Genomic DNA, 13,844 nt, shown 5'->3' with positions numbered 1-13,844 from the left:
AACACTTTGTTTAGTGTTTTCAAGCTTACAAAGTATTTTTTCATATATTATCTCATTAAATTTTCACAACTTTGGAGTAGAACTGGGATTGTTATCCCCATCTTAAAGATGAGGCAACAAAGTCACACAACAGGTGACTGAGTTTGTCTAAAACCAAATTCTTATGACTTTTAAATTTCAGTATGTAATGGTCCTGTATTCCAGCTGAACCTGCTTTAACACAAAACAAATTATGAAAATATATAACATAACTTTTGTCCCCAGCCAAGAATTTGATGGTATCTTCCCATATTTTGAAGTGTCCACAAATACTGATTGAGCATTTACTCTGCAATTATCATTGTAAGGTACTGAAAAAAGAGTTCACTGATGATAATTTACAGACTCATAATCACTGCTCTCAACTGTGTAGAGGTATGACTTGAAGTAGGAGAAAGAAGGTGAGGAGAGTGAAAAGAGATAAATACACCAATGTAGAATGAGGTAGAAAAGGTACAATAAAATAAGTTTCATGAAAGAAGTAATAACACAGTTTTTTAACTACATCATTTATAAAAGTCTTAAGAGACAGGTGCTATTTGAGCTAGACTTAAATGACAAGCAAGCTTCTTCTAGTTCAAGATGGTGGATTAAAAATACGCATTAACCTTTCCACTCAAAAAAATAAAAAACACAGTGTTGAAGTACTGGGCACTAAATCTATAATAGGGTTGAAAACAGGAAGAAGGAAAAACAGTGGGAAAAAAAAAGGGTTCAATGAATTTCAGGAATAAACTAGAACAAGAGCCTCAACAAGAATAAGAGAGAAACCTACAAAAAAGGTAGAACATGTCTTCTTTTTTCCATCCCACAAAGCCACAGAGGGACTCTAAACTTGAGCTCGGAGTGGCAACAGGCAGAAATCAGGTGGCATATTTTCAGAACTCTACTAGAATTCTTGTTCTAGTATGACCCTCCCACACCACATCTTATCCCCATGCTTTTACCTCCAAGTCAAAAACTGAAACTATGAAATCCAGAACTATGTGCCTGTCCTACTGTTGGTGGTGGAGCCCCCAGAATAAAGCCCCATTATTTTAGTTATGGGTAAAGGACCAAGGCTACCTGCCTTTTGATACCCCTGGGGGCCCTATATCTCCCCTCCCCCAGCATTAATTCAGGTGTGAGCAGATAGGGAACAGAACTACACATATAGAGAGAAAATGTATGCAACTACCAACATAACATAGCCTAGTACTAAATTCTTAGCTATGAAGAATCAAGGGCCACCAGACACTAAAGAACTACACCTAAGAGAAAAACACCAGAGGAGCAAATAAAACAGATCGAAAGGATCATTTAAGGAACAGATAAAACAAGTTAAAAGAAAATTCCAATTAATATCCTTATAGTATCTTCTCAATTCTCATTATTAAAAGAACAGGTAGCTATGAAAAAAATAGGGTAGATAAAAAAGAATTATTAGGAATTTAAAAAATGGCTGCCAAAAATTTAATAGAAACGATGAAAGTAAAGGTCAAGGAAATATCCTAGAATGTAGAGCAGAAAAGATGAAGAGATGGATTATTGAGAGAAAAATCAAATTTGAATGAAAAATCAATCCAGGACATCTAAAATTAGTTAAAACAGACATTACAGAGAAGAGAGTGGAAAAAAGAAAACAGAAGAATACTATTAAAGAAATAATAGAAGAATATTTCCCAGAGCCGTAAGGCATTGGTGGTTCAATGGTAGAATTCTCGCTTCTCCCAGAGCTGAAAAAAAGACAAAAGGCTTGAGACCAGAATAGTTCACACCATGATGGCCGCATGTAATTTCAGAACATTATGGAAAATAGAAAATTCTAAAAGTTCCAGACAGGGTAAAATACCTATTAAGGAACAAAACTCCATGTTGCATCAGACTTCTCATTAGATACGAAATCCAAGAAAATGCAGTTCTAATCTAGAAATGTATTCAAAAGAAATACCAGGATAACAGTTGTGCAGGTAGAAAGGGTCAGTCCAAATCAGAGTAGCAAGTCAGAGAGGTGCAAGAAAAATAACTTCAAGAAAAAAAAAACTGTCTATTGCAAATAACATAAGGTGCCAGAGGAAGAAGAAGGATAAATGGTGAAGAGAAGTAGAGATGTTAATTTCCTCCCCTTTCACAATGGGAAGTTAAAATATACAATCTAAAATTCACGGGTGGGCTTTCCTGGCGGTGCAGTGGTTAAGAATCTGCCTGCCAATGCAGGGGACACGGGTTCGAGCCCTGGTCCTGGAAGAGCCCACATGTCACGGAGCAACTAAGCCCGTGCGCCACAACTACTGAGCCTGCGCTCTGGAGCCCACGAGCCACAACTACTGAGCCTGTGCGCTACAACTACTGAGCCTGTGCTCTAGAACCTACGTGCCGCGACTACTGAAGCCCTTGCGCCCAGAGCGTGTGCTCTGCATCAAGAGAAGCCACGACAATGAGAAGCCCGTGCACCACAGTGAAGAGTAGCCCCTGCTCACCACAACTAGAGAAAGCCCGCACACAGCAACAAAGACCCAATACAAACAAAAATAAAAACAAATAAATAGACATTTAGAAAAAAATGAATAATCATGGGCAAGAAATGCAAGTTCTTTTACGGGTAACCTGTCCTTTTCTCAATCTTCTTTCTAGATTGTCATTTTCCTCCTGACCTATAAACGTTAGAGACCTTCAAGGAATGGTCTTAAGCCCTCTTTCCTTTTTCTACATGGCCTCACCAAGTGATCTCATCCACTAGCATGTATTCAGAAAAACCCTTTTAATGACAACTCCAAACTGACTTCCAGGTTTCTCCTCCGATCCACCTAACATGTCCACTTGCATAAGCCATAGAGCAAACTTAGCATCCTTAAAGCAGAACTCTCGATTTTTCTCCCCAAATCTGTCCTTACTCCAACTTCTCTCCAATTTTCCCCAAACCATAAGTGAGAACACCACTCACATGCTGTTCAAGCCAGAAATCTAAACTGTCTTGGATGCCTCTCTTTCCCTATCCTCCACATCCAGTCCATCACAGGAAGGTTTTTTTCCCCAGCTAAGCACCAAAATATATCCCAAACTTGTTCTCCACTACTACTCTAGTTAGAAATCAAAGTTATCTCTCAGCCTACAGAAAAAAACCACCCAACTGATCTGTCTGTTCCTAGTATCCTCCTCCTATAATCTATTCGCCACGAAAGAGTAAAAGTTATTTTGCAAAATCAGATCACATCACTCTTTGGTATAAAATCCATCAAAAGCTTACCAATGCACTTACAATATAATCCAGAGTCTGTATGAAAACCTATAAGGTCCTGTGTGACTGAATGTGCTTCACCCATTTATCCATTAGGTCTCAGCTCCAATGTAACCTCCTCAGGGAGCCATCCCTGACCATCCACCTCATCTCTCCACGCCCACAGCAAGTAAAATTACTATCCTTCAGTCCCTTTGTTTCAGTCATTACACATAGAGTAATTTATAAGTATTATATTTACTTGTCTGGTTACTCCTCTAAGAGGAGAGCCTGACACGCAGTTGGTACTCAATAAATTTGTTGACATCTATGAACAAAATGTTACTATAGCAAGTCACAAATGTTATAGCAAGCCATAAATGTTATCAGCAGAGGATCTAAAGATAAAAATGTGATTTGGGGGAAGTGAGTTGGAGGAGGGCAATGCAAGAGAGCCAAATCCCTTCTCTTTATTCTATTATTCTACCACTCAACAATTATGTACTGAGTGCTGACTATGTATTGAACCAAAAACAAAACAAAAATAAACTCTGCCTCTTAGAGATAGTTAATAGATACTATACAAACATAAAAATGTAAAACAGGAAGAATTTAAAATAGCTCAAAGAAGAAGAGTACTCTTACTTCACTTTACATGTTCCTGTATTGTTTAAATTTTTCTTACATATTCATATACCTGTGTATATCTATAGAAGATGGTCTGGAAAGACATCCACTAAAATGTTAACTGTGATTATGTACACCTAGAAAGTACAAGTAGGAGGTAGAAGAAAAAGAGCATTTCGTGGACACACTACTCTGTAGTGCTCTATCTATCTATCTATGGATTTATAGTAAGCATATATTTCTTTTATAATAAAACCATAAACTACTAATATCTCATAAATACAAGGATTAAGATTTAAAAAGTCATTAAAAAATACTGAGCTATTTCAATATTACCTCATTTTTTGTTTAGCTTTTTCAAAAGTTTCCAGGTTTTGAAGAACATGCCTTTCTGGCCACTCCAGAGGATTGGTTTCCACTAGACTTGAAGAAATACGTTCCACTGGATTGGAATCTGAAGAGAAATATGTAAGTACTGAAAGGTATTAACATACTGAATTTCGCTATATAAAAATGTATGTAGATACATACATACATCGTGTGTGCGTGCACATGTGCATGTGTATAAAGGCAACTTGGATTAACTGTGCAGTACTTACCTCGGGCGTTTACTAAGGAGATCTCTGATGGCCTGAACTGTGCAAAATACCATAGAAAAGTTTTTTGGAAATGAAAAAAAAAAAATTAGTATTAAGCTTTATTTTACTATCTCCTCATAATAAAAGTTACGAGCTAGAATTCAGAAGATGAATTAGCACTGTAAAAACTCATGGAATGAAAGCATAACTTTGTTATTTTTGTGAAATTAGTTCTAAATGGAAAGGAGACAACTCTGTGGAGAATATTCTGGATATATTATGTGATTTCCATACTACAAAGAGGAATTATCACCAGTATCCTGAGAAATTCATATCTTTAAAAGAGATTACCAGACTTCCCTGGTGGCACAGTGGTTAAGAATCCACCTGCCAATGCAGTGAACACAGGTTCGAGCCCTGGTCCAGGAAGGTCCCACATGCTGCAGAGCAACTAAGCCCGTGCGCCACAACTACTGAGGCTGCGCTCTAGAGCCCGTGCACCACAACTACTGAGCCTGTGCTCTTCAGCCCGTGAGCCACAACTACTGAGCCCGTGTGCCACAACTACTGAAGCCCGCGTGCCTAGAGACTGTGCTCCGCAACAAGAGAAGCCACTGCAATGAGAAGCCCACGCACCGCAACGAAGAGTAGCCCCCGCTCGCTGCAACTAGAGAAAGCCTGCGCACAGCAACGAAAATCAAAAGCAGCCAAAAGCTAAATAATTAAATAAATTTATATTAAAAAAAAGTGAGAATCTTTAAAAAAAAAAGAGAGATTACCTCATTCTCAAAAGTACAGTAATACCATAAATAACTTATGATGTTTGCAGGTAAAGGTTACTTTAGAAATAATTCTCACTATGTATTAGTGTAAGATGCCTTAACATACACATTTTCAAGTAAATCGCTAACGTTAAATGTTATTTTACCACTAATAAAATATTATATGTAAAGGTGTGCTTATCTTTCCAGCCAGTATGCTGCAATGAACTGAGATTGTTGATAACACTGCAATTATCATCAAAAACATACAGGGACACCTTCCATTCTCATTATAAGTTATGAGTACATCCTAACTGTTTTAACACTGGCAAAATAACTACTTGTACTACATTTTGGATTCAAAAACTATCTGGTGCTTTAAGTTGTTTGAACTATTACACACTAATAAATTGACTGAAAATTACTGGACATTAGCTATTTGACTAACCATCAACCCTGACAAAAATACCCATTTTATACTTCGGGGTCTTACAAAGTGATAATGATTTGGTAAGAAATTTTTGAACAAAAAAGAAAAAAATTAATCATAAATGAAAACAGAAGCCAACTGCATACTATTTTTCCTTTACTTATTAAACTATTTAGTCAAATAGCTTAAAATATTTTTAATGCCTATACTGGACTGCCCCAACCAAACACCATCCAAATATAGCACTTCCCATTTCTTAATAAGGGTGGTGAAATACTATTTTATAGAATAATGAGCTTTATGATGAAATAATCTACTTTATAATGTTGGCATGGTTTTTCAAAAAAAGTATAAAGAAAAAAATCATTATCAGTTCTGAACAGTTACAGGCTGTGTTCACAAAAGAATACGAGCCATTTTAAATAAAAGTTAACATTAATTATTCCTAAATATTACAATATAATTAATTATTAACTTTGACTATACAATCTACATAAATATAAGTGACACAGGCTAAATATTAAGGAATGGATAGGCAAACATTCATATGTATCATGTCTTTTGGGTAATAACTTAATATAATTCTTACAATAAAATGAAATACAATATTTTATTTATGTGGCAAGCAGGACACGGAGTCATGCTGACAAATCAAAAAGGAGCCTCTGAGAAACCAAATACACTGCTTCATTTTATTTATTTATTTTTATTTATTTTTTAAAAATATCTACTTATTTGGCTGCACTGGGTCTTAGTTGCAGCATGCGGGATCTTTATTTGCAGCATGCAAACTCTTAGTTGTGGCATGTGGGATCTAGTTCCCTGACCTGGGGTTGAACCCAGGCCCCCTGCATTGGGAGCACAGAGTCTTAGCCACTGGACCACTGCGGAAGCCCTACCGCTTCATTTTAAAAGTGTTTTCGGGGCTTCCTTGGTGGCGCAGTGGTTGAGAACCTGCCTGCCAATGAAGGGGACACGGGTTCACGCCCAGGTCCGGGAGGATCCCACATGCCGCGGAGCGGCTGGGCCCGGGAGCCATGGCCGCTGGGCCTGCGCGTCCGGAGCCTGTGCTCCGCAACGGGAGAGGCCACAGCAGTGAGAGGCCCGCGTACCGTAAAAAAAAAACCCAAAAAACAAAAAAAACCCCGCCCTACAAAATCACAAATCACAGCAAACGAAAAGGAAAGTAATATTTCAGATAACAATATGTGGCTAATGAATACAGGCCATGATAGGCTTACATTTCAAAATATGAATGAATCACCAAAAAAAGGTTATAATTGGTAGATTGTGTTTATTAATAGGGCAAGAATTATAAACATACACTAGAAGTTTCTTATTAAAGTATCTGAAATCAGAAAACTGTGATCTTATAGCATTATCCAGAAAAGTCATTTATGCAGTGTTTATGTGCCCCAACAGTCCCAGGTAAAGGACACTGTTTTTTGAGTTCACATATCACATTTGGCATTATGAAAGTCTTTAGCAAGTTATGGCAATGAGTAAATAAAATGGTATGCTGACTCTCATTTGTTACACATGCTAGAGTTTTCACAAAAAAAAGAAAAAAAAAGAAAAAAAGAAACAGATCAATAACCCTAACAATTGCTAATAACTCCTAATGTGCATGGTTGCAAATAATGGGTCAGAATATGAAATATAATTGACCTTGCTGCTTCTTTTGCTGTAATTTGCAGGTAGGTGTACAGTTGACCCTCTGTATCCACGAGTACCGCATCCACAGATTCAAGCAACCGTGGATAAAAAATATTTGGGCGAAAAAAAATTCCAGAAAGTTCCAAAAAGCAAAACTTGAATTTGGTGTGTGCTGGCAACTATTTACATGGCATTTACATTGTATTTATAACTATTTACATTGTATTAGGTATTATAAGTAATCTAGGGATGATTTAAAAGACAGGAGTAAGGTACAGAGCTGGGATTCAGCCTTGTTAGTATTGCTCCAGAGCCCATGCTGTAACCAAGAAGCCATGCTCTCTCACTTACTGAACATATCTTGCACTTACAAGTAACCGTATACTGTCTCCAACATCTTTCAGATTACTACGCACTATTTAACTTTGGTACTGATATTAACAATAGTGATAATGAAAATACAAACAACAGGTAATTTTTTGGCACTGATTGTGTTCTAAGTGTTTTACATGTATCAACTCAGTTAATCCTCATAATAACCCTAGTAACTGGGTAATATTATCATCCCCATTTGAAACATGAGGAAACAGATATGCAGAGGTTAAATAACCTGCCCAAAGACATACGGCTAACAAGTGACAAAGCTGAGATTTAAACCCTGGCAGTCTATCTCCAGAAGCCTGGGCCCTTAAACGTGGCACTAGATGCTGTGTTTATATTTTGTTTTCCAAACAGATCATAAGCCTGTAGAAAGCCAAGGACCCAAATTTTTACTTCTTTGTGTGCCTTCATGGCATCAAACAGAGAAAAGGCACTCAACAAACATTATTATTAACCTGATTCTTTGGTCATTTTCTTATTAATGTACGAATAAAAATGATTCTCACAGAATAAAAACAAAAAAATTATCCTGTACTTTTAAAATGCCAGGCAATCTTCAAATGCTTCTTTGTTAGATCTTGAAAAGCTTCACTCTATTCAAATTCATCACAAGAATGGAAGCCAGGAAAACAGAAAGAAATGCAAGTTAATATAGAAATTATTTCCTGCTCCCTCAGTAGAACCTTGGTATTGTTCCTGCTATAATAAATGGCAAATGTGGAGCATCTTATTATATGTACTTTTAACTATATTAAATTTACTGAGTAGGTTCTACTTTTTTTATCTTATGAAAACATAGCTTAATAGAAATCCATCCATTCTAGTAGCTTAGTAACAGTTGTAAGGGGAATCACCTTAAAGTGTTTCTCCCTCTGCTCAGAAACAATTATACTGAACATGCTTCAAGAAAGAAATTATCAGAGAATTTCTACTGTTTAAATGATGAAAAATACAGCTTATTATATATACATACATACTTGTATATACAAGTATATATCACTATTAAAATTTATGATAGATTTTTATTTGATATATTTTATTAGTTTTAATAATAAATAACCATCATAAATGCCACACACAAAAAAGAACTAACGTTTAAAGTAACAGAAAACTTACCATTTAACCTACTGGAGGTGCTGTCTGTCTTTATTAGACTTGTTTTAGAGATAATAGCATCAAAATGATCGAAAAAGCATTCCCTTGTGAGTATTAATAGACTTTTGAGTTCATCCACAGAAAGTACTTCTGGCTGCTTTGCTAACTTTCTCCTTTCTGTAAGACAACAAATCAATATGATTAACAATATAACTGTCATTTTAAAGCCTTGCAAGCTCATCTACTCGTCTTTTATGGGAAATATTTTCAAAAGTAAAACAAATTAATCTCTCCAGCAAATCAACATTCCTGAGTAGGCCTGTTTTCAATTTAGTCCCATTTGAAGGTAACGGTAGAATTTCCAGTTTTGTGAGATAAACAGAAATACAGTAACTTGTTAACACTATAAGGTGACCAACGGTAAAGGCAGGTTTACGGAAGTTTTCAGGAATACACTGCAGAGCATGAAGAACAGCCTTATGTTGGTGTTTATGTGAAAATAAAACCTGTAAGACTTTCAGTTAAATGTGGTGGTTTGGCCACTTCCATCTATTTCTTCTCCCACCCCAAACTTAAAATCACAACAGAGGAATGAAAGAGGACAACAAAAGAAGAAACAATAAATAGTGACAGTTTTCAACAAATTTTGGAAGATAAGATAATGCTGGAGTGGTAACTGAGAGTTTGCAGAGCAGAGGAAGGGTTAACTTGGGTGCCTGCAGAGGTATCAGGAAGGTCCTGAGCTAAAACAAGACTAGACACACAGGGACGTATCTAGCTTCCAGCCCTCAAGCCAGATGACTCTGCTCTCATTTTTGGGGTAGAAACAGAAAAGGAGTCTCAGACTGCAGAATGTCAGGAACATAAAAAGGTGGTACTGATGCTGGAGTTACAACTAAGAGATTAAATAAGAGTCTACATCCTGAAAGGTCAGACTCCAACCCTGGGGCCAGAAAGCTAGCAGCTACAAATGCCCCACTGAGAAGATTAAAGGATTCTCCTTTTCAAAAACTGAACGCCCCCAGAGAAAAGATCTTGATACTGACATTACAGTGGAATTAAGGATAGGAGCTCACAACCAAAATGCTGAATAGCTACTCCACCACTCTTGAAGCTTGCCAGATATTACATTACAGTGAGACATAAAATTTCCCACTTAGGACAGACAGAAAAAAAATCACTAGACATCTAAAGAAAGGTACTGAGGGGAGAAGGGACTCTGCATTTCCATGGTCTTATGTTTAGGTGTGTAAGGACTTTGATTCAGTAATGCTCCCAGCTCCCCTTTCCCTCCCATCACTCACTGAGCTAGTATGGAGAAGAAACTAGGCACGTTCTGATTAAACCTTTCCTCTCCAACTTTCATCTGAGCTAGCAAGTTCTTAGGATACACTCTCTCTGCAATGCAGTGAGGGCCCTGCCCGGTCAGGGTTGATCTGCAGGTGTCCTGCTCTGGCTGTCATTCAGGGGCTAAATTCAATTCTGGGTATATGTAGAAGAAAACCCACCATAGATCTAAAAAGTCATATCCTTCAACTCAGTAATTTATCTCCATCAGTGTGTTTCTTAAGTTTATTTCTCAATTGGTTCCAAATTTGGGAGAGAAAACAGGTATTATTTACTAGGCCCCTCCAAGCTAAAAAAAAAGTCCAGGATGAAAAGGAGAGGCTAAAGCAAGCAAAAAGAAAACAGGAGCCCAGCAGAAATAAAAACATTCCAGGGAACAAAAGAAAACTTGCCATAATTAATACTCTTGTCGAAATAAGAGAAGATACTATACTCATGAAACAGATACAGGATGCTCTGATAAAGGAAGTCAATGAACAAGAAAATATTTTTTAAAATTAATCACATGAGAGCTCAAATTTTTAAAAGCGGCAAGACATCTCCCAGAAACTAGAACAAAGAGATAATAATATGGAAACAGGAAGGAAAAGCAAGCATTCTGTCCCAAAAAAGCTGACATATAACTAATTAAGAGTTCTAGAAAAAAGAAAAGAAAATGGGAGAAAAAATTATTACAGAGGTAAAAAATTTCAGACTTAAGAACGTGAATCTTCTGTTGATATGGCTCATCAAGTACACAGCTCAGGGCTTCCCTGGTGGCGCAGTGGTTGAGAGTCCGCCTGCCGATGCAGGGGACACGGGTTCGTGCCCTGGTCCGGGAGGATCCCACATGCCGTGGAGCAGCTGGGCCCGTGAGCCGTGGCCGCTGGGCCTGCGCGTCCGGAGCCTGTACTCCACAACGGGAGAGGCCACAGCAGTGAGAGGCCCGCGTACCGCCAAAAAAAAAGAAAAAAAAAAAAAATACACAGCTCAATACATTGGAGGGGGGGAAAGGGGAACACGCACATTATGATTCAGAGTAAAGCTTTCAGAGACAAAGCTTCTGGAGGTAAAAGTTCTAGAAGGGGTAAAAACAAACCAAAAATAGGCCACTTCAAAGGATAAGACTAGTATGAGATTTGTCTACAGGAACACAGCAACATAAAACACAATGGGATAGGGACTTCCCTGGTGGTCCAGTGGTTAAGACTCTGCTTTTCCACTGCAGGGGACACAGGTGTGATCCTTGGTCAGGGCTCCCGCATGCCGTGCCACGTGGCCAAAGAAAAAAAAAAAAAGACAATGGGACAATTGCTTCAAAATTCTAAGGGTAAACAATTTTTAACCTGGAAGTCTATATGGATTATCAATCTAGTGAAGATATTTTCAGACATGCAAGAGCTTGAAAAATGTATACCCCATGAATGAACTTTTACTCAGGAAGCTACTGCAAGATATGCTCCAACCAAACAAGAGGGGAATTCAAAGAAAAAGGGAGGACAAGGGGTCTAGAAAACAGGAGATTCCAAAAGAAGAGAAGAGGAAAGAGGAGTCTCTTAAGACGTCAGTAGGTCTAAGGAAGCATTTTGTCTAAAATACAGTAAAATATGAAACACTCCAGAAAAAAAAAAACTATGAGAAATAAAAAGGAACTACTGAGTTTGAACATGCAATAAATTTACTGAGAGATGTGTGGCAGAAATGTTGGAGGCTCTGGGAAAACATAACAGTATTTTGCCTGTACAGAAGAATGGGCAAATTAAAAATAAGGTGATTATCAACCATAAAAAAAAAAGATTATACAAGAAAGGAGAGTTGACCATCATCATATACTACATGACTCAGCAGTAAACTTATACATAGGTACATAGGTAGGTAGGTAGATGGCTAGCTAGACAGGAAGAGACGAAGGAAGGGAGGGAGGGAGGGAGGGGGAGAGAGGGAAAGAAAGAAGAAAGAGAGAGAGAGAGAGAGAGAGAGGGAGGGAGGGAGGGAGGGAGGGAGGGAGGGAGGGGGAGAGAAGGAAAGAAAGAAAGAAAGAAAGAGAGAGACACAGAGAGAGAGAGAGAGAGGGAGGGAGGGAGGGAGGGAGGAAGGGAGGGAAGGAGGAATGGAGTGAGGGAGGAAGGGAGCGAGGGAGGAAGGAGGGAAGGAAGGAAGAGGGAGGGACAGAGGGAGGAAGAAATGTTAAAACTAACCATTAGTTTAACCCCAATTCATGATTTCACTGTAAAGGATGGAAAGGGAAAGGGAAGTTGATGTGGGAAAGCTAAGTATTCAGTTCCATAGTTAGGCATTAAGATAATGTCTAAAACTGGTAAATCAAGAAATAACAGCATACATATATTATTCATAAAGCTGGAGGAAAGGTCAAGGAAAACCAGCCGGAAGAGCTGAGGGCAGCTGCCTGTGGACAGAGACAGAAAGATGGGGAGAAGGTAGGGCACTGCTGTTTTCCATTTTAGGTTTTTCAATAGCATTTGAAATTTTTAACTATACCCATGTACTACTTTTATAAAAATATTTCATTTTTAAAACACTTCTGAACTAATAACATTTTCTTCTATAATAAAACAGTGAACTATAAATTCGTAGAGAATTCAATTCAACAAATATTTATTGAGTATGTACTGTCTGCAAAGCACTGTGCTGTGCCCTTAGATACAGAGGATTAAAGCATATTCCATCACACTGTGTGAGGCTGGCACATAAATAATACAAGGGAATAGCTGGACGCCTCTGTAAAATCCCACCTCACCAACCTGGATGTTGCCAGGCTCAATCCAGTTCTGATCCAAAATAAGTAACACATGATTTCTGCAGTCAAGAACATTAGTAATGGTAAAGTAAGAGTTGTAATAAATGCTGCTTTTATTACATTTCCTTAGTGAAGATGAAGCTTCAATTGAAGCTGTTTGTTTTCTTACCATCTTCTGGGAGCCGTCTAAAATGAAAAGTTGTCAATGATTTGCTTTCATCTGAAAGATGCACAATAAGTAATGTGCTATGGAAATTAGCCCCACATTTTTATTAATGCTAAAAATATACTTAAATAATGAACCTGACCTATGCTTATTAAAACTGTCAATTATATTACAATAACGGGCAATGTGAAGAGCAGGATATGACTTCCTATTGACCTTGATGACTGGGCAATAGAGAGAGAGAGCAGATAAGGTTTAATAGGGTTATGAGCAGGATAATTTACCTAGGTGAAAAATAATCTCTACACGAGTGAGTTTCCAACACAAGATAAAGATTTGGGAGAAAAATACTGGACTAAAGTCTAAAAATGAATTAGCAAAAGAATGCTTTTCCTAAGAAAGCTAGTAATAACTCAGGACGTAACTAAGAAAAATAGAGTGTAAAATATCTAAAAGTATCAGCAGATGGACCACCAATCAGGGCTGCACTGGGTTCTATAAATTTAAAAAAGATGTGGGGAACTCAGAGTAGTGACCACAGTCCTGGAGCAAAATGACAATACTGCTATTTTGGTATTTGTTTTGTATCACACTGAACAGTTTTTTATTTAAAAATTGTTCAGCATTCTTAAACCTTTTCTTTAAAAATCAGTGAAACAAGATACTTAATATTTCTAAATACAAAATTTATAAATTATAAAGATCAGGTAAAACATAAATTATAAAATTTATATATCATTCTAAATGTTTATATCTAAATATCTATACATCTATATCTATATCTAGATATAGTATAGAGGTTCCTTAGAAAACTAAAAACAGAGTTATCAT

General features: G+C 37.4%; 1 protein-coding gene across 3 annotated transcripts in view; it reads right to left on the bottom strand.

The window, feature by feature from the left end:
* Positions 1-13,844, bottom strand: part of MTBP (MDM2 binding protein) — a 72,325-nt gene that overhangs the window by 19,025 nt on the left and 39,456 nt on the right. For all 3 annotated transcript variants that reach the window (XM_032610642.1, XM_032610644.1, XM_032610643.1), the window contains 2 exons: positions 8,785-8,940; positions 4,199-4,316 (listed from right to left, as the gene is read on the bottom strand). In XM_032610642.1, the coding sequence (XP_032466533.1) occupies positions 4,199-4,316; positions 8,785-8,940 (274 nt within the window). The remainder of the gene's footprint in view (positions 1-4,198; positions 4,317-8,784; positions 8,941-13,844) is intronic.

This window comes from Phocoena sinus, chromosome 17 (genome assembly GCF_008692025.1).
Source record: "Phocoena sinus isolate mPhoSin1 chromosome 17, mPhoSin1.pri, whole genome shotgun sequence".
In the NCBI taxonomy this organism is placed as follows: domain Eukaryota; kingdom Metazoa; phylum Chordata; class Mammalia; order Artiodactyla; family Phocoenidae; genus Phocoena; species Phocoena sinus.
Note: the sequence above shows the minus strand (reverse complement) of the source record. Positions and strands in the feature narration are given on the sequence as shown.